Here is a 24,538-nt window from a genome sequence, read left to right as displayed (position 1 = left end):
TATGAAGAAAGCTGAGCACCGAACAATTTATGTTTTTGAAATGTGGTGCTGGAGAAGACTCTTAGAGTCCCTTGAACTGCAAGGAGAGCCAATCAGTCAATCCTAAAGGAATTCAGTCCTGAATAGTCATTGGAAGGACTGATGCTGAAGCTGAAACTCCAATACTTTGGCCACCTGATGCAAAGAACTGACTCATTGGAAAAGAACCCAATGCTGGGAAAGATTGAAGGCAAGAGGAGAAGGGGATGACAGAGGATGAGATGGTTGGATGGCATCACTGAGTCAATGGATATGAGTTTGAGTAAACTCCAAGAGTTGGTGATGGACAGGGAAGCCTGGCATGCTGCAGTCCATGGGGTCACAAAGAGTTGGACACGACTGAGCTACTGAACTGTACTCAACATATTGTAAATGATGACCACAGTAAATCAAGTTAACATCTATCATCATATGTATTATTTAAGTCCATAAAATAAAAAACAGCTTATGCAGGAAATATTAATAGATTAAAATCTGAAGTTTAAGAGAGCTATACAACAGACAACCCAATCAAAAAATGGTACAGAAGACCTAAATAGGCATTTCTCTAAAGAAGACAAACAGATGCCCAACAAGTACATGAAAAGATGCTTGACATCATTATCAGAGAAATGCAAATCAAATCTATAATGTAGTGACCCCACTCCAATCAGAACGGCCATCATCAAAAAGTTTACAGATAACAAATGCCAGGAAGGGTGTGAAGGAAATGGAACCCTTCTCTACTGTTGGTGAGAATGTAAACTGGTGCAGCCACTGCGGAAAATAATATGGAGGTTCCTTAAAAAACTAACAGTAGAGCTACCATATAACCCAGCAATCCGGAGGGGCAGTCCTAAGATGGCAGAGGAATAGGACTGGGAGACCACTTTGTCTGCAACAAAGTCATCGAAAGATCATTTGAATGCTGAGCAAATTCCACAAAACAACTTCTGAATGCTGGCAGAGGACACCAGGCACCCAGAAAGGCAGCCCGTTTTCTTCAAAAGGGGGTAGGACAACATATAAAAGATAAAAAGAGAGACAAAAGAGTTAGGGAGGGAGACCCGTCCCAGGGAGGGAGTCATAAATGAGGAGAAGTTTCCAAACATCAGGAAACCCTCTCACCGGCGGGTTTGTGGGGAGTTTTGGATTCTCAAAGGGCAACGTAACTGGGAGGAAAAAATAAATAAAACCCACAGATTACATGCCTAACCACAACTCCCAGCAGAGAAGTAGCCCAGATGCTCTCATCCCACCAGCAAGCGGGGGCTGAACAGGGAGTCTCCGGCTGCACTGCTTAGGGTAAGGACCGGGCCTGAATGCCCTGAGGACAATCTGAGGGAGCTAATGTAAGATAGCACCCCGAATTGTGGGATAGCCAGAGAGAGAGAAACAAAGAGAGAGAGTGAGAGAACCTTCCCGGGAAAAGCTCTAGCCTAAGGCACTGCCAGGCAGCTCACAGAACAAAGGACTGAGCAAATACCGGAGGAGAGCTAGCCCAGCCCATCCGCCACCAGAAGCAGAGAGGCAGGCAGGCGACAGCCTGAGCTGGAAAGGGGCAATCTTGGCCCCAGAGACGGCATCCTCTACCAAACTCCCAGTTGCTAACCAAGTCTTCCTGGAATTCAGGATGGTTGACATCCACCAGGACGGCTGCAGCCAGAGATCAGCTCCCCAGAGGAGACACACGGTGCTCCTGCTGCACACCCACGAAATCTAGCAGCTGGGATCGAGGAGGTGATAAGACACACCGCCCAGCTGGGGAGAGTGCACTCGCCAAGCACCTGGTCACCTGAACTGCTCCAACCTGGGAAGGGCACAAAATGCCTTTATGGAGTACCCAAGAACCTGAACCTAAGTGGTTTAGACCTAGGAAGTGCACGCAACCCAGGGCCTGCCTAAGACAGTTCCCCTGCAGAGCAACCTGGAGCCTGAGCAGTGTAGACCAGGAAAGCAAACACGCCATGAGCGGGGGCAAACCCAGTGTGGCCCAGACACTGAGAGCACTCCCCACACACACCAGTGATATTTGTTTGCAGTGTTCCCCTCTCCCCACAACACAAATAAACAAGTGAGCCTAAATAAGTGACCACCTTTGCCCCCTTGTGTCAGGGTGGAAATTAGACACTAAAGAGACTTGTAAACAGAAGAAGCCAAAATAAACAGAGGGAACCACTTTGGAAGTGACAGGTGCAATGGATTAAAACCCTGTAGTTAGCACTGACTCTATTGGAAGGGGCCTATAGACCTTGAGAAGTATAAGTTACAACAAGGAACTATCTGAAACTGAATTGACTCCATGCTGCCCACAACAGCGCCAGAGAAATTCCTAGATATATTTTACTATTATCATTTTTTTAATTTTTTTAATTTTTTTACTTTTAAGTCCCTTATTACTCCTTTAATTTTCATTTTTATAACCTACTATTACCTTGCAGGAAAAAAGACCCTATTTTTAAAGCAAATTTCTTATATATTTTTTATAATTTTTGTGATTTTTTTTCAATATTGTATTTTTTAGAATCTAACCTCTACTCTAGATTCTTAATCTTTGCTTTTTGGTATTTGTTATCAATTTTGTACCTTTAAGAATCCAATCCGCAGTACCCATTTTTACTTAGGAGTATGATTACTGGCTTGATTGCCCTCTCCCCCTTTAACTCTTCCTTTTCTCCCCCAGGTTATCTCTATCTCCTCCCTCCCCTTCTCTTCTCTACTTAACTCTGTGAATCTCTTTGGGTATTCTGGGCTGTGGAGAACACTTAGGAAACTGATTACTGGCTAGATCTGTCTCTCTCCTTTTGACTTCCCCTCTTCTCTTCTTAGCCACCTCTATCTCCTTCCTCCCTCTTCTCTTCTCGGTATAACTACATGAACCTCTGGGTGTTCCAGGCTGTGGTGCTCTCCACAGGGATTTGATTACTGTCTAGATTGCTCTCTCCCCTTTTGATTCCCCCTCTTCTCCTCCTGGTCACCTCTATCTCATTCCTCCCTCTTCTCTTCTCCATGTAACTCTGCAAACATCTCTGGGTGTCCCTCACTGTGGAAAATCTTTTCTCCATTAACCTAGATGTTTTATGACCTGTGCTGTATGGATGGAGAAGTCTTGAGGTTACTATAAGAATAAGACTGAAAGCCAGAGGCAGGAGGCTTAAATCCAAAACTTGAGAACACCAGAAAACTCCTGACTCCAGGGAACATTAATCAATAAGAGCTCATCCAAAAGCCTCCATACCTACACTGAAACCAAGCTCCACCCAAGAGCTAACAGGTTCCAGAACAAGACATACCACGCTAATTCTCCAGCAATGCAGGAACATAGCCCTGAGCTTAAATATACAGACTGCCCAAAGTCAAACCAAACCCATAGACACCTCAAAACTCACTACTGGACACTTCATTGCACTCCAGAGAGAAGCGATCCAGCTCCACCCACCAGAACACAGTCGCAAGCTTCCAGAACCAGGAAACCTTGACAAGCCACTCATCCAACCCCACCCACAGGGAGGAACCTCCACAATAAAGAAGAACCACAAACTTCCAGCATACAGAAAGGCCACACAAAACACAGCAATCTAAACAAGATGAAAAGGCAGAGAAATACTCAGCAAGTAAAGGAACATGATAAATGCCCCCAAACCAAACAAAAGAGGAAGAGATAGGGAGTCTACCTGAAAAAGAATTCAGAATAATGATAGTAAAAATGATCCAAAATCTTGAAAACAAAATGGAGTTACAGATAAATAGTCTGGAGACAAGGATTGAGAAGATGCAAGAAATGTTTAACAAGGACCTAGAAGAAACAAAAAAGAGTCAATCAATAATGAATAATGCAATAACTGAGATCAAAAACACTCTGGAGGGAACCAAAAGTAGAATAACTGAGGCAGAAGATAGGATAAGTGAGGTGGAAGATAGAATGGTGGAAATAAATGAAGCAGAGAGGAAAAAAGAAAAAAGAATTAAAATAAATGAGGACAACCTCAGAGACCTCTGGGATGATGTGAAACGCCCAACATTTGAATCATAGGAGTCCCAGAAAAAGAAGACAGATTACTGTACCCAGCAAGGATCTCATTCAAATATGAAGGAGAAAGCAAAAGCTTTAAAGACAAACAAAAGCTGAGAGAATTCAGCACCACCAAACCAGCTCTTCAACAAATGCTAAAGGACATTCTCGAGACAGGAAACACAGAAAAGGTGTATAAACTAGAACCCAAAACAACTAAGTAAATGGCAATGGGATCATACTTATCAATAATTACCTTAAACGTAAATGGGTTGAATGCCCCAACCAAAAGACAAAGACTGGCTGAATGGATACAAAAACAAGACCCCTATATATGCTGTCTACAAGAGACCCACCTCAAACCAAGGGAAACATACAGGCTGAAAGTGAAGGGCGGGAAAAAGATATTTCACGCAAATGGAGACCAAAAGAAAGCAGAACAGCAATATTCACATCAGATAAAATAGGCTTTGAAATAAAGGCCATGAAAAAAGACAAAGAAGGACACTACATAATGATCAAAGGATCAATCCAAGAAGAAGAGATAACAGTTATAAATATATATGCACCCAACATAGGAGCACTGCAATATGTAAGGCAAATGCTAACAAGTGTGAAAGGGGAAATTAACAGTAACACAATAATAGTCAGAGATTTTAATACCCCACTCACACCTATGGATAGATCAACTGAACAGAAAATTAGCAAGGAAACACAAAATTTAAATGATACAATGGACCAGTTAGACCTAATCGATATCTATAGGACATTTCACCCCAAAACAATGAATTTCACCTTTTTCTCAAGTGCACACAGAACCTTCTCCAGGATAGATCACATCTTTGGCCATAAATCTAGCCTTGGTAAATTTTTAAAAATTGAAATCATACAAAGCATCTTTTCTGATCACAATGCGGTAAGATTAAATGTCAACTACAGGAAAAAATATGTATATTAAAAATACCAACATATGGGATTCATGTTGATGTATGGCAAAACCAATACAATATTGCAAGGTAAAAAAACAATTTTTTTAATTTAACAAATAAGAATACCAAGATATGGAAGCTAAACAACACGCTTCTGAATAACCAACAAATCACAGAAGAAATTGAAAAGAAATCAAAATATGCATAGAAATGAATGAAAATGAAAACACAACAACCCAAAACCTATGGGACTCAGTAAAAGCAGAGCTAAGGGGAAGGTTCATAGCAATATAAGCTTACCTTAAGAAATAAGAGAAAAGTCAAATAAATAACCTAACTCTACACCTAAAGCAACTAGAAAAGGAAGAAATGAAGAACTGTAGGGTTAGTAGAAGGAAGAAATCATAAAATTTAGGGCAGAAATAAATGCAAAAGAAAGGAGACCATAGCAAAACTCAACAAAGCTAAATGCTGGTTCTTTGAGAAGATAAATAAAATAGACAGCCATTAGCCAAACTCATCAAGAAAATAAGGGAGAAGAATCAAATCAATAAAATTAGAAATGAAAATTGAGAAATCACAACAGTTCAATTCAGTTCAGTCGCTCAGTCGTGTCTGACTCTTTGTGACTCCATGAACCACAGCACACCAGCCCTCCCTGTTCATCACCACCTGCAGAGTCCACCCAAACTCATGTCCATCAAGTCGGTGATGCCATCCAAACATCTCATCCTCTGTCATCCCCTTCTCCTCCTGCCTTCAATCTTTCCCAGCATCAGCGTCTTTTCCAGTGAGGCAACCCTTCTCATCAAGTGGCCAAAGTATTGGAGTTTCAGCTTCAGCATCAGTCCTTCCAATGAACACCCAGGACTGATCTCCTTTAGGATGGACTGGTTGGATCTCCTTGCAGTCCAAGGGACTCTCATGAGTCTTCTCCAACACCACAGTTCAAAAGCATCAATTCTTCTATGCTCAGCTTTCTTTATAGTCCAACTCTCACATCTATACATAACCAATGGAAAAACCACAGCTTTGACTAGACAGACCTTTGTTGGCAATGTCTCTGCTTTTTAATATGCTGTCTAGGTTGGTCATAACTTTCCTCCCAAGGAGTAAATGTCTTTTAATTTCATGGCTGTAATCACCATCTGCAGTGATTTTGGAGTCCAGAAAAATAAAGGCAGCCTCTGTTTCCACTGTTTCCCCATCTATTTGCCATGAAGTGATGGGACCGGATGCCATGATCTTAGTTTTCTGAATGTTGATCTTTAAACCAACTTTTTCACTCTCCTCTTTCACTTTCATCAAGAGACAACACAGAAATACACAGGATCATAAGAGACTACTATCAGCAACTAATGGCAATAAAATGGAAAACTTGGAAGAAATAGACAAATTCTTAGAAAAGTGTAACTTTCCAAAACTGAACCAGGGAAAAATAGAAAATCTTAACAGACCCATCACAAGCATGGAAATCAAAACTGTAATCAGAAATCTTCCAGCAAACAAAAGCCCAGGCTTCACAGCTGAATTCTACCAAAAATTTAGAGAAGAGCTAACACCTATCCTACTCAAACTCTTCCAGAAAATTAAAGAGGAAGGTAAACTTCCAACCTCATTCTATGAGGCCACCATCACCCTAATACCAAAACCAGACAAAGATGCCTTGAAAAAAGAAAACTACAGGCCAATATCACTGATGAACATAGATGCAAAAATCCTTGACAGAATTCTAGCAAACGGAATCCAACAATATATTTAAAAGATCATACATCATGACCAAGTGGGCTTTATCCCAGGGATGCAAGGATTCTTTAATATCTGCAAATCAATCAATGTGATATACCACATTAACAAATGGAAAGATAAAAACCATATGATTATCTCAATAGATGCAGAGATAGCTTTTGACAAAATTCAACATCCATTTATGATTAAAAAAAAAAAAGTCCAGAAATCAGGCATAGAAGGAACATACCTCAATATAATAAAAGCCATATATGATAAACCCACAGCAAACATTATCCTCAATGGTGAAAAATTGAAAACATTTCCCCTAAAATCAGGAACAAGGCAAGGGTGCAGACTCTTACCACTACTATTCAACAGTTTTGGAAGTTTTAGCCACTGCACTCAGAGAAGAAAAAGAAATAAAAGGAATCCAAACTGGAAAAGAAGTAAAACTCTCACTGTTTGCAGATAACTTCATCCTCTACATAGAAAACCCTAAAGACTCCACAGAAAATTACTGGAGCTAATCAATGAACATAGTAAAGTTGCAAGATATAAAATTAACACCCAGAAATCCCTTGCATTCCTATACACTAACAATGAGAAAACAGAAGGAGAAATTAAGGAAATAATTCCATTCACCATTGTGTCGAAAAGAATGAAATACTTAGGAATAAATCTATCTAAAGACACAAAAGATCTATATATAGAAAACTATAAAACACTGATGAAAGAAATCAAAGATGACACAAATAGATGGAGAAATATACCAGGTTCATGGATTGAAAGACTCAATAAAGTGAAAATGAGCATACTACCCAAAGCAATCTATAGATTCAATGCAATCTCTATCAAGCTATCAATGGTATTTTTCAGAGAACGAGAACAAATAATCTCACAATTTGTATGGAAATACAAAAACTCTTAAATAACCAAAGCAATCTTGAGAAAGAAGAATGGAACTGGAGGAATAAACCTGCCTGACTCCAGGCTATACTACAAAGCCACAGTCATCAAGACAGTATGGTACTGGCACAAAGACAGAAATATAAATCAATGGAACAAAATAGAAAGCCCAGAGATAAATCCACACACCTATGGACACTTTATCTTCGACAAAGGAGGCAAGAATACACAATGGAGAAAAGACAATCTCTTTAACAATTGGTGCTGGGAAAACTGGTACCACTTGTAAAAGGATGAAACTAGAACACTTTCTAACACCGTACACAAAAATAAACTCAAAACGGATTAAAGAGCTAAACGTAAGACCAGAAACAATTAAAATCCTAGAGGAAAACATAGGCAAAGCACTTTCTGACATAAATCACAGCAGGATCCTCTATGACTCACCTCCCAGAGTAATGGAAATAAAAGCAAAAATAAACAAATGGGAGCTAGTTAAACTTAAAAGCTTTTGCACAACGAAGGAAACTATAAGCAAGTTGAAAAGACAGCCTTCAGAATGGGAGAGAATAATAGCAAATGAAGCAACTGACAAAGAATTAATCTCAAAAATATACAAGCAGCTCCTGCAGCTCAATTCAAGAAAAATAAACAACTCAATCAAAAAATGGGCCAAAGAACTAAACAGACATTTCTCTAAAGAAGACATACAGATGGCTAACAAACACAGGAAAAATGCTCAACATCACTCATTATCAGAGAAATGCAAATCAAAACCACAATGAGGTACCATCTCATGCTGGTCAGAATGGCTGCTATCAAAAAGTCTACAAACAATAAATGCTGGAGAGGGTGCGGAGAAAAGGGAACCCTCTTACACTGTTGGTGGGAATGCAAACTAGTACAGCCACTATGGAGAACAGTGTGGAGATTCCTTAAAAAACTGTAAATAGAACTGCCATATGACCCAGCAATCCCACTGCTGGGCATACACACCAAGGAAATCAGAACTGAAAGAGACACGTGTACCCCAATGTTCATCACAGCACTGTTTATAATAGCCAGGACATGGAAGCAACCTAGATGTCCGTCGGCAGATGAATGGATAAGAAAGCTGTGGTACAAATACACAATGGAATATTACTCAGCCATTAAAAAGAATGCATTTGAATCAGTTCTAATGAGGTGGATGAAACTGGAGCCTATTATACAGAGTGAAGTAAGTCAGAAAGAAAAACACCAATACAGTGTACTAACGCATATATATGGAATTTAGAAAGATGGTAATGATGACCCTATATGCAAGACAGCAAAAGAGACACAGATGTAAAGAACAGTCTTTTGGACTCTGTGGGAGAAGGCGAGTGTGGGATGATTTGAGGAATAGCATTGAAACATGTAAATTAACATATGTGAAACAGATCGCCAGTCCAGATTCAATGTATAAGACAGGGTGCTCAGGGCTGGTGCACTGGGATGACCCTGAGTGATAAGATGGGTAGGGAGGTGAGAGGGGGGGTTCAGGATGGGGAACACATGTACACCCATGGATGATTCATGCCAATGTATGGCAAAAATCACTACAATATTGTAAATTAATTAGCCTCCAATTAAAATAAATTAATTTAAAAATAATAAGAACCCAGCAATCAATCCCATTCTGGGCACATATCCAGAAAAGATGAAAACAAAACTCTTTAATTCAAGCAGATACATGCATCCCAGTGTTCATATCAACACTATTTACAATAGCCAAGACATGGAAGCAATCTAAGAGTCCACTGACAGATGAATGGATACAAAAGATGTGCTATGTATATATACATATACACAAACACACACACACAATGTAATACTACTCAGTCACAGAAAAGAATGGTATACTGCCATTTGTAGCAACGTGAGTGGAAGTAAGACAGATAAAGAAAAACATGCTAATACCTAGAGACTGGCAGATTGAGTGAAATAAGTCAAAGACAAGTATCATATGATATCACTTATAAGTGGACTCTAAAAAGTAATAGAAATGAACTAATATACAAAACAGAAACAGATTCAAAGACATAGACAACAAACTTACTGTTAGCAAAGAGGAAAGGGAGGGAGGGACAAATTAGATGTTTGGGATTATCAGATATGCACTACTATACATAAAACAGATAAACAACAGGGATTTACTGTAGAGCACAGTGAACTATATTCAATATCTTGTAATAACCTATAATGGAAAATAATCTAAAATATGTATCAATATATAACTGAATCACTCTGCTGTTCATCTAAAACACAATATTTTAAGATCAGCCCTACTTCAATTTTTCAAAAATAGTTAAACATTTTCCTGTAAAAAAAAAACCCTGAGGTTTAGAAAAGTAGACTTGGCTTTCAGGCTTCAAAACTAGTAAGGGATAAGGGCCAAGTGTTCTTTTTACTTTTATATATTATCTTCATTTTCATTATGGTTTTGATCACTCCACAAATACTTTTTACCTTGAAAAGTATATTTACTATAAATGTAAGCAAGACATAAATAAGCATTAAGTTCCATAAAATTAAGACATATAAGACTTTTTTAAATAGTATAATCTTACCTAAATCGATATCTCGAATTCCCATGTACAATTCAAGAAGATCATCAACCTTTCCAATCGCCTTTTCTTTGGTTTCAGAAGGCTTTATCAAAGAAAAAAGAAATAAGACATTTTTACATGCAATCTCTTGAATGTTGAGGCATACACAGGGGAAATCTGAAGTGGAGCCAGTTCCTGGTTGTGTACTTCAGCTAATTTTAATGGTAATATAGCTAGAATGTGCCCTGTAATTCAATACAAATCAATATAGTAAATACTTATTTTTAGTGTTTGTGGTTAAGTATTATAGATTCAAAGAAGAAAAACTAGGAATGGTATCTCCAAGTAGCTAGCAATCTAGAAGGGAGAGAGATGTGAAAATAAATAGCTATTTAACCACAAGGACAATTTGTAAAGGATGTCAAAGGCATGGAGGCATCACAGGGGCAATAAAATTTTTTATTAATTTATTTTTGGCTGTGCTGGGTCTTCTTTGCTGTGTGTGGGCTTCATTAGGTGAGGTTCAAGGGCTCAGTTGTTGCAGCTCACGAACCTTAGAATATCGGCTCAGTAGTTGCAACACTCAGGCTTTGTTGCCCCATGGCATGTGGGATCTCCCCAGAGCTGGGACAGAACCCAGGTCCCCTGCATAAGCAGGAAGATTCTTAACCACTGGACCACCAGGGAAGTCCCAGTGGAAGTAAATTTAAATCTCTAAGAGTCCAGGAAGACTTCAGAAAGGTGACTTAAGAACTGTGTTTTCAAAATTAACTGGTGTCAGATAAACCAGGACAGATAGAAGACAATAGAGACATGAAGTCTATGTGAGGTCACAGAGTCTGATAGAAAAGTACAGCAGGTTAAAGGGACTGCAAGATATCCCATGTGATGGGAAATAGAGTGCCAGACATGACTAGATCTCAAGGGGTCCTGTGTGCCTTGAAAAGGGCAGAGCTCACCCCAAGAGTAAAACATCCTGAACACATACATCTAATTATTTGTACAGTAGTTCCCCATCCTTATCTGTGGTTTTGCTTTCCTCCTCAGTTACCTCAGTCAACTGAGGTCCAAAAATATTAAATGGAAAACTCCAGAAATAAACAGTTCCTAAGTTTTGAATTGTGTGCCATTGAGTAATATGATAAAACCTCACACCATCTGCTCCATCCCAGAAACCCCAACCATCAACATCATTTGCTCCTAAGATCCAACCTTCCCCATCATCACAGCTAGATGATCCTCCTTCTGATCTAGAGTAAGAAGGCTAATGGTAGCCTAATGCTACATCACAATGCCTGTGTCATTCACCTCACTCCATCTCATCAAGCTGGCATTTTACCATCTCACATCAGCACAAGAACAGTGAGTCCAGTAAAATAAGATCTTTGACGAGAGAGACCACGTTCACACAGCTATATTATAGTACATTTTATACTTGCTCTATTTAACTATTAGTTGTCATCAACTTTTACTGTGCCCAATTTATAAATTAAACTTTATCATAGGTATATATGTTCAGGAAAAACAGTATACACAGGAGTCAGTACTATCCACAATTTCAGGCATCCATTGAGGGGTTTGGAATGTGTCTGCTGTGGATAAGAGGAGACTACTGTATGCATTCTTTATCAATTACATATATAATATGTGTATTAAGGGTACCAAAATATTTTTGTTCTTCCTATTTAGTAAAAGTTTCTATGAAAAAACATGATCACATATATTTTATTGTTCTTTAAAAATCTTGGTTTAATATTTGGTAAAGTCTGGTTCTGTGTTTATTTTAATATTTGGGTTTAAATGGCGTCAGAGCTGGAAAAAAAAACTGCCCAAAGATATTAAATGCACAACCATAGGTACAAACGTTGAATTCAAGATTCAGTTGCAAAAAATTCATAGTACTTTAAATACTGCCATAAATATAAGTTGTTTTATATTCTCAAAACTTATTTTAAAATACATTTAACTACACTAAAATTTTATTTTTATTTCCTTGAGGATATTATTACAACTTTCATGTACTTTTATTTATATTAACTAAGCCTTTAAAACAATGAGACAAGAGACATGATATATCACTCTTGACTTATTTACAATGTATTTTGAATAGTCTGTGTAAAGTGACAGGCTAGGCAAAGTAACTTAGGTATTTATCTTTGCATTTATCCAGATTCATTGCAGGTTATTGCAACAAATATCAGTACTCCTCACACAAAAATGGCCACCAAGATCTTACTATTCTAAACAGCTCTTGATTTCATCATCCCTCTTCCATTCACATTCTGATTGCCTGTGTTCAGTCCTAAATTTTTTTAATTGAGGTATAATTGACATATACTATTAGTTTTAGGTATACAACATAATGATTTTATATGTGTATATACTGTATAAAAAAATCACCACAGTAAGTCTAGTTATCCATCACTACACATAGTTTTCTCTTCCTTGTGATGAGAACTTTTAAGATCTAGTCTGTTAGCAACTTTCAAATATATAATACAGTATTACCAACAATAATCACCAAGCTGTGAGTCCACTCTCAGGACCTACTTATAACTGAAAGTTTGTACCTTCTGACCCCTTTCATCCATTTCACCCAGCCCACCTGCCCAACCCCCTGCCTCTGGCAACAACCAATCTGCTCTGTTTCTACACAAGGTGCGGTTTGTTTTGTTTGGAATGGGAGAAGGGGAGATAATAAAACTGAGGTCATCCAATATTTGTCTTTCTCTGACGTATTACACTATTGTTCAGGTCCATCCACATTCTACAAATGGCAGGATTTCCTTCTTTTGACTGAATAATACTCCCTTGTCTTTTCTTATGTGCAGAGGTTTCCTAATGGGTCTCCCCACCTGCAATCTTCACCCTCACAAATCTACCCTGTTCAACATTCCATCCCCTAGAACCAAGGGATTTTTCTAAAACACAAAACCAACTTGCTGCTCCCCTTGCAATTTTTAAATAGCCACCCCCCAACCCTTAGCATTATTTACAGACCTTTCATGCCCTGACCCAGGCCTCTATCTCCAGTCTCAACACCTCCTACCAGATACTTTTTCAGCAGCCACACTCCAGCCTCATCAACATTTACAAGATTCCCATATCTATTATCATTTCATGCCCAGAACACTCTTCTCTCCATCTGTGACTAACTCAACTATTTCTTATGGAGGCAACTCTCCCAATATCCCTCTTTACTGATTCCTAACTATAGCTCATCAGCTAGCCCCTTCCTTGTGACATTACAAAACATTCTGGTTTGTAACAGTTTATTTTCATGCCTCTTCCCTTTAAAGGAAAAACAAGGTTTTCAATCACCTTTGTGTTACCAGCACCTGGACTGTGCCTGTCTCAACAAACACACAGCAAGTAACTCATGCAAGTGGAGTATTGTTCAGTTTTCAGAATTTGTGCTAGGTGATGAGCTGCATGGTTTCAAATCTTTACTGTTTGAAATTAAATCATAGGTCATTTGTATCAAATTTAATATTAGTGCCAGACTAGTTTTTTTTCCCCCTTTATTATGAGCTATTTTAATTGCCTTATTTTAAGAAACATGCTATGCAAATAGGAAGAAAGATTTAGAGTTTATCTTAGAATGAATCTTTCCCACCTCCTCAGGCAGATCTTCAGTTATTCTTTTTCATTCCAGCGCCTGATACACAGCTGCTGCTCATAAATAAACAGATATGTGTGCCCACATGAACTGTTAGAAGACGGCCCCCCTCCTGAAGTGACATGGAGTTTTTCCTGCTGACTCCAGTTTCTATGCAAGCAGTTTGAAGGTCTGTGCTTTTCCCCTCCCAGCCTCCACTGCAGAGAACAGCTGGGACCCCCAGCTCCTTCCCACCAACATTTCACCCTCTTACAGATTCCTTTCTTCCACCTAGGTGTGTTCACTTGTTCAATGAACACTTACTGGCCTTCAGCAGTATGCCTGGCAGCATAAGGTAAAGACTCTGAAATGACCAGAAGTTACTGCCCTGGGTTTTTTCACAAACCTCATCACCTCTCAACTTTCAAAATGCTTCTGGCCCTCCCGGGCCTCTCCGCTGTCACCAGCCTCCATTTCAATCTACTCATTCACCCAAGAACAAGACACCCAACTCGGAATCTTCCTCTGGAGTCCCCAAAACTGACAACATCCTGGTGACTCCAGCGTTCAAGAAGACAACCTTGGCCTCGTGGTTCCTTAAGTATCTTCTCCAACAAACCATACCCATGACTGACCCTAACATAGTTCCCCACAAACTCTGGATCCTACGATAACAGCCTCCTTACCATTCATTATCTGTCTCACTCTTGTTCTTCAAGCAGCTGGGAGCCCTAGGACAGTATATACACACACAGACATGTCCCTCCCACCTCAGGCAGGCACTCTGGAGCTCAGAGGCCTGCCTATCTTGTCCTCCTCTACAGGAGAGCTTCATCACTGCTGTCTTTCTGTGGTGAGCAGGCCTGCCATTTGCCACTTTGAATCCTCACCACTGCTGCCCTCTTCTTCTGCTCTCCTTCCCTCCCTTCATCTCTTCTGGTGTTTTTCACTTAAATACTGACCTTCTCATAGACACAGTCAATCCGCAAAACCCTTCTTCCCATCAAGCATAAATGAATCACTCACTAATTCATTAAATTCAAAGATCTGAGCTCCTCTGAAGTGTCAGGCATTGTTCTAGGTGCTGGAGATATGGCAGTGATCAGGACAGATGAGAACAAGACAAGGGACAAAAAGGAAACAAAGATACAATGAGGCCCAACAGGTTCAGCACCTTAGAGAAAATAAAGGGCAAGGAATACTGGGCAGAAGGCAGGTGGCAGGAACTGCGATTATATTATGCTCAGAGGTTAGACAGGGTGGGACAAAGACAGAAATTGAAGGCAGCAAGGGAGTGAGCCATGCCCATAAGCGGGGAGAGCATCAGCCAGACATAACACCTCAATAGAGGTCTTGAGATGGGGATGTATTTAGAGTGTTTGTGGACAGTAAGGAGACTCAAGTGGCTGAAGCAGGGGGAGGCAGGAGGAGAGAGAGATGAGATCAGAGTAGAAACACACAGTCAGATCATGCTGGTCCCTCTGAGGATGTTAGCTTGCTACTCTGAGGGAACCCACTAGAGGATTTCTAACAGATTGTTCCAGAAAAGTAACACTCTCATTTGTATTTTCAAAAGATAAGCCTAGTTGCTGTGTGGGTAAAGAGGGTAAGAAGGCAAGGGAGAGAGAAAGCAGGAAGCAAGAGCTGGTGACCTCAATAGTTGACATGAGCTGTTGGTGCCTTGGGTCAGAGTGGGGGGTCAGAGGTGGGGAGAAGTTGGTCTCTCTGGTCTGCTGTGGAGGTGAATCCACCAGGATTTGCTGATGGAAGGGATGTGGGAGATGAAAGAGGAGACCAGATAATTATCAAATGCTTTGCCTGAGGAGACCAGTTTTCATGAACATCATCTTTCACTATCAAAATCTCAAATCTGTTTACTCCTACAGGTAGCTCAGTGACTTTTTCTTAGATCTCAGAGAGCTGTGGCTGATCTAAGTTTTTGAGGCAGTCCTCAAAACTGTATACTCTAGAAAAAATTGACTGTAGGTAGCTGAGGACTGCTATATCACAATCTCTCCTCACACACTTAGCTTCTGTATTTCCTTCTCAAATGCCTTCAATAAGATTAATATTGTCTAAGCAGACAATGAATTAAAGACCATGCCTTAATTAGGATACAAAGTGTTTTACTTAATCTTGTGATTTTACCTTTATTTTCAGCTCTGACAAACATGAATGTTCATGCATTTCCAAGCCAAATAGGGATTAAGTGAACCTAACATACCACTTCCTCCACGGTGGCAGGACCTTTCGATCTCAGACGAAGTGTCTCCCTTCCTGTACCAATCTTTCCTGTTGATGACTTTCCACCTTTTGATCTGGGCTCCATATCTATAAAAATACAATGGATAGGGAAAGGTACACATATTAAGAATTTCAACTGATGGCTATAAAAGCTAATGGAGTTTCTATCACAAATTTTTGTACAGTTATTGTGAAATTTTATAAAAGTTATGCCTCCTGATAGAATTTCCCAAAATAAACTCTCCTGTCATCCATTTTTCTCATACAAGAGTCTCTCAAATGATAGAAAGGTATGGGAGATCTGACTACAAAAAGAAAAGGGAATATGTGAAATGTGCTGATGGGAAAGACTGGAAGTTACAAGGAATAAAAATTAAAACAGTTGGTTTTATTGTAAGAGTAAAGAAGTCTATGTGGCATGAAGGCAGAGGCTGGTGTGCAGCTGGACTTCATCAAGGTCATGGAGAAGGGAAAGGGTTGTGTCTTGATAGAAGACAGGGATGGAGGCACCATTATTTGAGGACCTACCTTCTGACTGACACTTTAAATACAAAATCCCACTTAATTCTTACGCTAACCTAAGAGGCAACTTAGAGCCATCACTTTACAGAAAAGGAAATTGAACTCAGTAGTGACTGGAAGTGAAGTTTTAGTCATTCAGTTATGTCTGACTCTTTTCAACACCCTGGACTGCAGCCCGCCAGGCTCTTCTGTCCATGGAATTCTCTAGGCAACAATACTGGAGTGGGTTGCCACTTCCTTCTTCTGGGGATCTTTCCACCCAAGGATCAAACCTGGGTCTCACATTGCAGGCAGATTCTTTACCATCTGAGCCACTAGGGAAGAAACTGGACCTGGGATTCAAATCCAGGTCTTGCAACCCCAAAGTCTGTATGCTTTCCTCCACAACACTTCACCACCACACCTCTTAGAAGCACAAGGCATACATTCAGAGGTGGGTGGATGAGACAGGCAGGGTCCTCAGGAGGCTGGGAACAGGTTCCCAGGAAGGAAGTCCTCTCAGAAGGCAGGAGAGAACAGGGAGCATGATGGAGCAAGAGTTCACGATGGTGCTGCTCCTTTCTATGTATGTGTTTTAGTTTGGTTGCGTTTTTCCAACATGCCAAGAGTCATCCCTCAATATCAGACGGTAACATAAATGAATGAAAGGGTAGAATGGAAATGAAGGATGACTCCAAGGAGGTACCCTATCTAGGCCACTCCAGTGACTGCCTGCCCTATCAGAAAGTAGACACTGCACAGACAGATCTTCTGTTTGCAAAGAAAATGAATACTGTTTGGGGCCAGATTTTTAACTTTCAGCAATTAAATCAAACTGTAAAACAACACAGTGACAAAAATAAAAGATTGGTGGATCAGGTCCCAATCACAGACCACCAGTTTTGAACTCCTGTAGGTATCCCCCAGGTCCTCTTGACTGAGGACTCTGGAGCAGCAGTTTGGGGCAAGGATGGAGGTGGGGGTGGGAAGACACAGCAACCAGCCTGGGAGATAACTGAGCTCCGATGCGGAGTTGCAGGACAGGCTGTGGTGTGTGAGCGGGTAGTGAGATCTGTACAGAGCACTCGAGGACATCAGGTGGTCTGCACGAATGCATCCTTCCTTATAATCAAGGGTAATTTTCATCTTTAGGAAGCCCTGTTTCACTGTTGGGGATCTACTCCAAGGTGGGTAGGATTTTCATGTTAATTTTAACATGTATTTGAGGACAGAGTCACCAAAACATAGTTTTCCTCTGAGAGTGAAATTATTAAAAATAATAATTGAGGGACTTCCCTAGTGGTTCAGTGGTTAAGACTACACCTTACAATGCAGGGTGTGGGTTCAGTCCCTGGTTGGGGAGTTAAGATCTCACATGCCTTGTGGCCAAAAAGCCAGTGCATAAACAGAAGCAATATTGTAACAAATTCAATAAAGACTTCAAAAATGGTCCTTTTTTTTTTTAATTTTAATGATCATGTGATACCCAGGACAGTTCCCCTAACCCCAAACCTCTAAATGATAGCTAACAGAGCTCATGCTGATCATGACAGCTTGACAGATGCTCGGGAGACTAGAGCTGTATCAGCAAGCTTACAGCATCTGCCTGGGCAGTCACACTGTGTCCCATCGGAGGGAAGAAAATTAACAGGAGGAAAATGTTCACTCAGCATAGAGTTTCCAACAGAACACCCAAAGAAGAAGGTGCGGTCAGTCACCAGCACTGACCAGGATTTTGTACTGACCAGGCTGGAGTCATGTACAGAAGTATGGCCATCAAGACAGCCTCAACCTGAATGATACTAACCTCCAAGATAAACAACCTTACACACATCCACTGAGATTTCACCAAGCAACCTACTCCATATAATGTGTCTTCCCATGGAAGTGTCCTGCAGGGTGGGAAATGCTCAGTTAACACCTGTGTTTGGTCTACCACTACATACACATTTCTGGCTGCAAAGTAATACACAGGCATTCTGACTTATCAACAAGTCTTTTGTAAATTTGGTAAGCATGGTATATAACCCCAGAAAATTGCCCAAGTCTGGATACACTGGAGAAACTAAAGATTTCTGGGATGTATGAAGCTAAGGACCCAGGCCCTGGAATGCTGGAACTTCACAGAGGGATTGTCATCCAGGCTTGAGAAGTCAGCCAGCCTCCTTATGTCTCTATGCACCTGGCTCTCACCTGAAACACCAGTACCTAAAAGAGAAAATGTGATGTAGAGTGGAAGATTGTTTTCTATTTTTTAAAGCCATGGTCTTTCCAATAGTCATGTACGAATATGAGAGTTGGACCATAAAGAAGGTAGAGTGCCACAGAATTGATGTCTTCAAACATTGGTGCTGGAGAAGACTCTTGAGAGTCCCCTGGACTGCAAGGAGATCAAACCAGTCAATCCTAAGGGAAATCAACCCTGAATACTCATTGGAAGGACTGATGCTGAAGCCGAACCTCTAATACTTTGGCCACCAGATGCGAAGAGTCAACTCAATGGAAAAGACCCTGATGCTGGGAAAGATTGAGGGCAGAAGGAGAAGAGGGTGACAGAGGATAAGACAGTTGAATGGCATCGCCAACTCGGTGGATGTGAACTTGGGCAAACACCAGGAGATGGTGAGGGATAGGGAGGCCTGGCGTGCTGCAGTCCATGGGGTCACAAACAGTCAGACATGGCTTGGTGACTGAACAACAACAACTTTTTAAAGCAGCTTTAAGTGCACAACAAATTGAGAAGACAGAGCTCTCCCATACACGTCTTGCCCCAACATATGCAACACCTCCCCCATGATTAACACTCCCCACCACAGTGGTACATTCGTTACAATCAATGAAACTACACAGACACATCACATCACCTAAAGTTCAGTTTACATCATGGTTCACTCTTGCTGCTGCATATCCCGTGGGTTTGGAAGAATGAATAATGACATGGATTCATCATCACAGTATCGTACAGAGTAGTTTCATTGCCCTAAAAATTCTCTGTGCACTGCCTGTTCACCCCAGGTTTTTTTGTTTGTTTGTTTGTTTTTTCGAATCATTATGTTTGTCATCTTTGGCTCCAAAGTGTTATCTCAAAGCCAACCACTTGGTGGCACCAAAACAAAAGCTGAAATTTTAGTTCTGGCTTAGCGTCCCAAAAGGCAGTTTTTATGGCTGAAGAAACAGAAGCCATGTTCCTCTACCATCCTGATTCAGGGAAGTACATCAACCGGTTTATACATAAAACCAGGCAGGATGGTCCTGTTAGCCTGCAGGGGAAAGAAAAGTTTTGTTTTTTTAATGTTTGTAAATATTGTTAATCTGGCTTACTTCTAGGGCACTGGCCCATCTAAGCTTCTCAGACCACCCAGGCCGAGCCCTAAATCTGCCATTTCACTCCTCATGAATGGATGTGCTTAAGGCCTCTCTTGGGGATGAGCGACGGGAGGAATGCAGTTCACACAGGAGACGCTGGAAATCAGTCTGCAGCTCCAAGGATTCACTAGACTCCGGGCTCCCCCACCCCCACCCCATGTCACCCAGAGCACAGGACACTCACAGCTCAAGGGTGCACAGCAGGCTCCCACAGCTGAGATGGATGTCACCAGGAAGCAGACGTCTCAACTCCCAACCCTTTTGTGGCAATTGTGTCTATTACTCTAATTATGTAATTTAATTTAAAACTATATGAACTGATGAAAGAAGTGCAAAACAAAAGAGTTATTATTACTAGGAAAACTAGGTTAACTGCTTTGGAAAGACTCCATAAAGGCGAGTTGCGGGGGGGGGCGGCGGCGGGGGTAAAGGTGTGTGCAAGATGACACTAGGAGATTAGGAAAATATCTTTAAACTTCCAGCATTTCACATATCTGGGTTTTAGATATGAAACAGAACCCATAGATGTGTATTACCATTCTGATCACTAAAGAAAGACTTAATAGAACTCCAATTTGTGTCCTCTCAGAGTTTTTTACATCTGAAGAGTAGGGAAAGAATGAAGATTTATGTTTTCAATAAAATGCTTATACCTACTTGTAATTTTTTATGATACCATTTTAACTGGCATTGTCAGTAAACAGCCCGGCCCCTGCTACATCATGACATTTAGGGAGAGATGGGGGAATAGAGGAGATGTCTGTCTCTGGTCCCACCCTGAGCCCCAGGGCAAGAGGAGAGCTGACATCAGCCAAGGCCCACAGAGAACAAGCACACCAAGCTTAGCTCCCCAACCCACACACAGGGCGAGTGTGGGGAGGTGGGGCATTCTTCTGCTTTTGCACAGAACTACATCTTGTTCTGTTCCCTTAAGGGCCTGAATTGGCCTGGAGTACAATTCAGAGTAGGCTCAGAGCCCTGATGTCCCTAAGAGGAGGGTACGTACAGACACAGTTGTATCCAACAAGAGATGGACTTCATAATCAGAGACTCTGAGTTAAAACACAGCTACCCATTTACAAATTCTGTGAAGTTAGGAATAAGTTCTCATCTGTAGGGATTCCCTTATAGCTCAGTCAGTAAAGAATCTGCCTGCCATGCCGGAGACCCCAGGTTCAATTCTTGAGTCAGAAAGATCCCCCAAAAAGGGAATGGCTACCCACTCCAGTATTCTTGCCTGGGAAATCTCATGGACAGAGGAGCCTAGCAGGCTACGGTCCATGGGTTCAGAAGAGTCAGACACAACTTAGCATCTAAACCACCACACCTCATCTGCATGTGCACTGAGAACACCAGCTAGATAGAATGCTGTCTAACGCGTTCAGAGGGCTGCCGGGTGAAAGGTGCCACGCCCAGCGGTCCGACTCTCACACTGGGGCGGCTGCTGCTGCACTTGCTTCTGCTGACACATCCACCCTGGAAAGAGAGCCATCTGCTCTTCCCACACCCTCTCCCACAAAACCATTTGCATTGCTTTGCTCGGGACGAGAAACATGCTAAAGTCTCTCTTTGAATGTTCAGAAAGCTATCACTTCAAATACAAAGGTCTCCTTTTCATTCTATTTCCTGTAGAACTGTGATTTTTCTCCCTTCCATTTACAGAAGGGTACAAACAAAAGATGATCCACTACTCTACTCAGATTCTCCAAAGTGGCCCAACTGAATTTAAGCCAAGCCCCTCAGGGGAGCACGGAGCAGTGAGGGCCCTCCAGTGTCCATCTCACTGGACCCTCAATCCCCACTCAAAACATCTCTTGTTAGAGTTACATGACACCATGTGGTCAAGTGAGCAGACATATCAACACTCCATCCTGGAAGAGGAAATGTACAGCCTCTTCCTCTAACCACCTGTATAGGTGAACTAAGCTACTTTACCAGATTCACTAATGCATTTCTATAATTTCCAGCTCTGGAGTTACACAGCAACAAAACAGCAGCCAGATGGCAACTCAGGACTTGCAAGACTTTGCAAGTTGTATGTGCCAATGACCTTCAGCATTGCAGGCCCAGAAAGGCTTTTTTCCAGTGTTCCCAGAGCTGACCTGAGTCTTAGGGATTGACTCATATTAACCAGATTCACAAGAACAGATGTCATCACATCACTGTATTAATCATAGGGTCCAAGTGGGCTCCCGTGCTGCCCTCTCATGAGCCAGAAACTTCCTGGGCAAAATGTGTAAGCAAAGACCCAGCCATGAAGGTCCAAGACAGCAAGGCTAAGGGAGGAAAGAGAAGGCAGTGTGCCCCAGACCCCGGGTTCCAAGACTCTAAAAGCAAACAATGGACAGTTGATGTTTTAGAGTCCCTCCCAACTGCGTGACTCTCAGTTTATCAGGCCTCTACCCCTCTTGGGAATAAATCACTTGAAATTTTTTTCCTACTGGGTACCTAAGAAGTTTCAGTGAGCATGGCTGACACCGGGGAAAAGGACATGAGCACAGAGGATAATTCTTATGCGCCAAGGCTGTCAACAGGTAGCTCAGTGGCCCGTGGTCCCAGGCATATTTGCGGAGTGTGCAGTGTTTTCAGACTTTTTAAACTAATTGCCAACTTTTAAAAGTTGGTGATTTCTCATCAAAAATCAAAAGTTAAGTTTCTCTTGGAGGTTGACACATGCCTACAAAACAATAATAACTAGAGTTGACAACTTTACTTTGGGGTCTGCAGCTCTCTGCCCTCCTCTTCAGACACTTGGGCTTCCCTGGTGGCTCAGCTGGTAAAGAAACCATCTGCAATGCGGGAGACCTGGGTTCGACCTGTGCGTTGACAAGATCCCCTGGAGAAGGAAAAGGCTACCCACTCCAGTATTCTGGCCTGGGGGATTCCATGGGCTCTATAGTCCATGGGATCGCAAAGAGTCGGACACAACTGAGCAACTTTCAATTTCAATTTCAAATTTCATCAAGATATAGAGTTTCTCATTACATATGATTATGAAGCATTACTTGTCATTTCTTGTACTAGTGCCAGTCTTAGAGCACACTTTTATTTCAAGGGACTAAATATATACACATATATATATACTATAATTCATCTAGGGACAATAATATGGATCATCTGGGGAAGACAATTTGAAGGTAATGTTGGGACTTCTCAGGCAGTCTAGTGGTTAAGATTTCACCTTCCAATGAAGGAGGTATGGAATCAATCTCCACTATTGGTAAGATCCCACAAGCCTTGCAATAAAAAAACAAACAAAAGCAGGACTTCCCTGGTAGTCCAGCGGTTAAGAATCTGCCTGCCACTGCAAAGGACATGGGTTCAAGCTCTGGTCCAGGAAGATTCCACTGCTGCAGAGCAACTAAGCCAATGAGCCACAACTACTGAAGCCCACGTGCCTAGAGCCAGGGCTTCACAACAAGAGAAGTCACCACAATGAGAAGAGCGAACACCACAGCTAGAGAGTAGCCATCCCGAGCCACCTCGAAGACCTGCTGCAGCCAAAAATAAACAAATACAATTTTAAAGAACAATTTATTTAAAAAAAGAAGAAGAAGCAATATGGTAACAGATTCCATAAAGACTTTCAAAGACAGTCCACATCAAAAAAAAAAATCTTTAAAAAATAAAATAAAGGTGATTTTTTTTAACTGATCATTTAATATGTCCCAGGTACTAGAAATTCTCGCAGCTGGTTGCTCCCAGCTTCAGGAATGGGACACACAAATGGAACCTAATTGATCCTGTCTATCACAGTGATGGTTTCAGAGGTGGACACATGAACAAAGGTCAGTGAGAAAAAAATCTAAGGGCTTTTGCTAGAAATTCTGAGATAAGGACACTCTCCTTTTCTGTTCTGTGTGAATAAGGAAGCACATGGTCCCAGCCATTGCTGACCACCCACCTTGGGCCACCTTAAGATGACCTATAGATGATGAAGCTGATGCTTCAGGTGGCAGAACAGAAAGGAAGGACAATAAATGGGGTCCTGATCACATTGTATATGCCCTTACATAGAGCTTTGTTGATGCCAGCATCACCCATGGATGGTTAATTTATAAGATTTCCTTTTCTGCATTAGCCAGTTTGATAAGGTTTTCTACCATCCCCAACTGAAAGATACCTCCCAGATACAGAATTGTGTCTGAGCAATTAAGCAATCCTTCTAAAAAGACCTTCCAGGACTTCCCTGGTGGTCCAGTGGCTAAGACTCTGCACTCCCAATGCAGGGGGCCTAGGTTCAGTCCCTGGTTAAGGAACTAGATCCTGTATGCAACAAGTAAAACCCAGCACAGCAAGATAAATAAACTTTTGTAAAAATAAAAAGAACCTCCAATGCCTAAACTTATACAAATAGCACTGTCCATAAACAGCTCCTGTGCTCCGCTCTCTACCTCCACCCCTACCACACACACACACTCTCTCTCTGAATAGTTGACATAATATCTAGCTTTGCCCCAGAATTTAAAATTTTTAACTGTCCATTCCCTTTTTCTATGTGTCCTTCTTCTCCCCAACATTCCTCATATGTCTTTAGAATAGCAATGGGGTTGTTTTTGTTTTGATTCAGCTGGTAGGGTGCTGGTGCAGATAAGAAGGAAAAGGAGATAAGTGCATGCCACATACACAAGGTGGCTATTGGATCAAAGGGCTGGCAACACGT

The 24,538-nt window shown here is 41.2% G+C and overlaps 1 protein-coding gene across 1 annotated transcript in view; it reads right to left on the bottom strand.

The window, feature by feature from the left end:
• GIPC2 (GIPC PDZ domain containing family member 2) overlaps positions 1 to 24,538 on the bottom strand; it is a 100,287-nt gene that overhangs the window by 21,144 nt on the left and 54,605 nt on the right. Inside the window, exons 4-5 of the mRNA XM_004002102.6 lie at positions 15,989 to 16,095; positions 10,188 to 10,269 (exon numbers count right to left, since the gene is read on the bottom strand). Of these exons, the coding sequence (XP_004002151.1) occupies positions 10,188 to 10,269; positions 15,989 to 16,095 (189 nt within the window). The remainder of the gene's footprint in view (positions 1 to 10,187; positions 10,270 to 15,988; positions 16,096 to 24,538) is intronic.

This window comes from Ovis aries, chromosome 1 (genome assembly GCF_016772045.2).
Source record: "Ovis aries strain OAR_USU_Benz2616 breed Rambouillet chromosome 1, ARS-UI_Ramb_v3.0, whole genome shotgun sequence".
Lineage (NCBI taxonomy): Eukaryota > Metazoa > Chordata > Mammalia > Artiodactyla > Bovidae > Ovis > Ovis aries.
The sequence above is the reverse complement of the archived record's forward strand: the minus strand, read 5'-3'. Positions and strand labels throughout refer to the sequence as shown.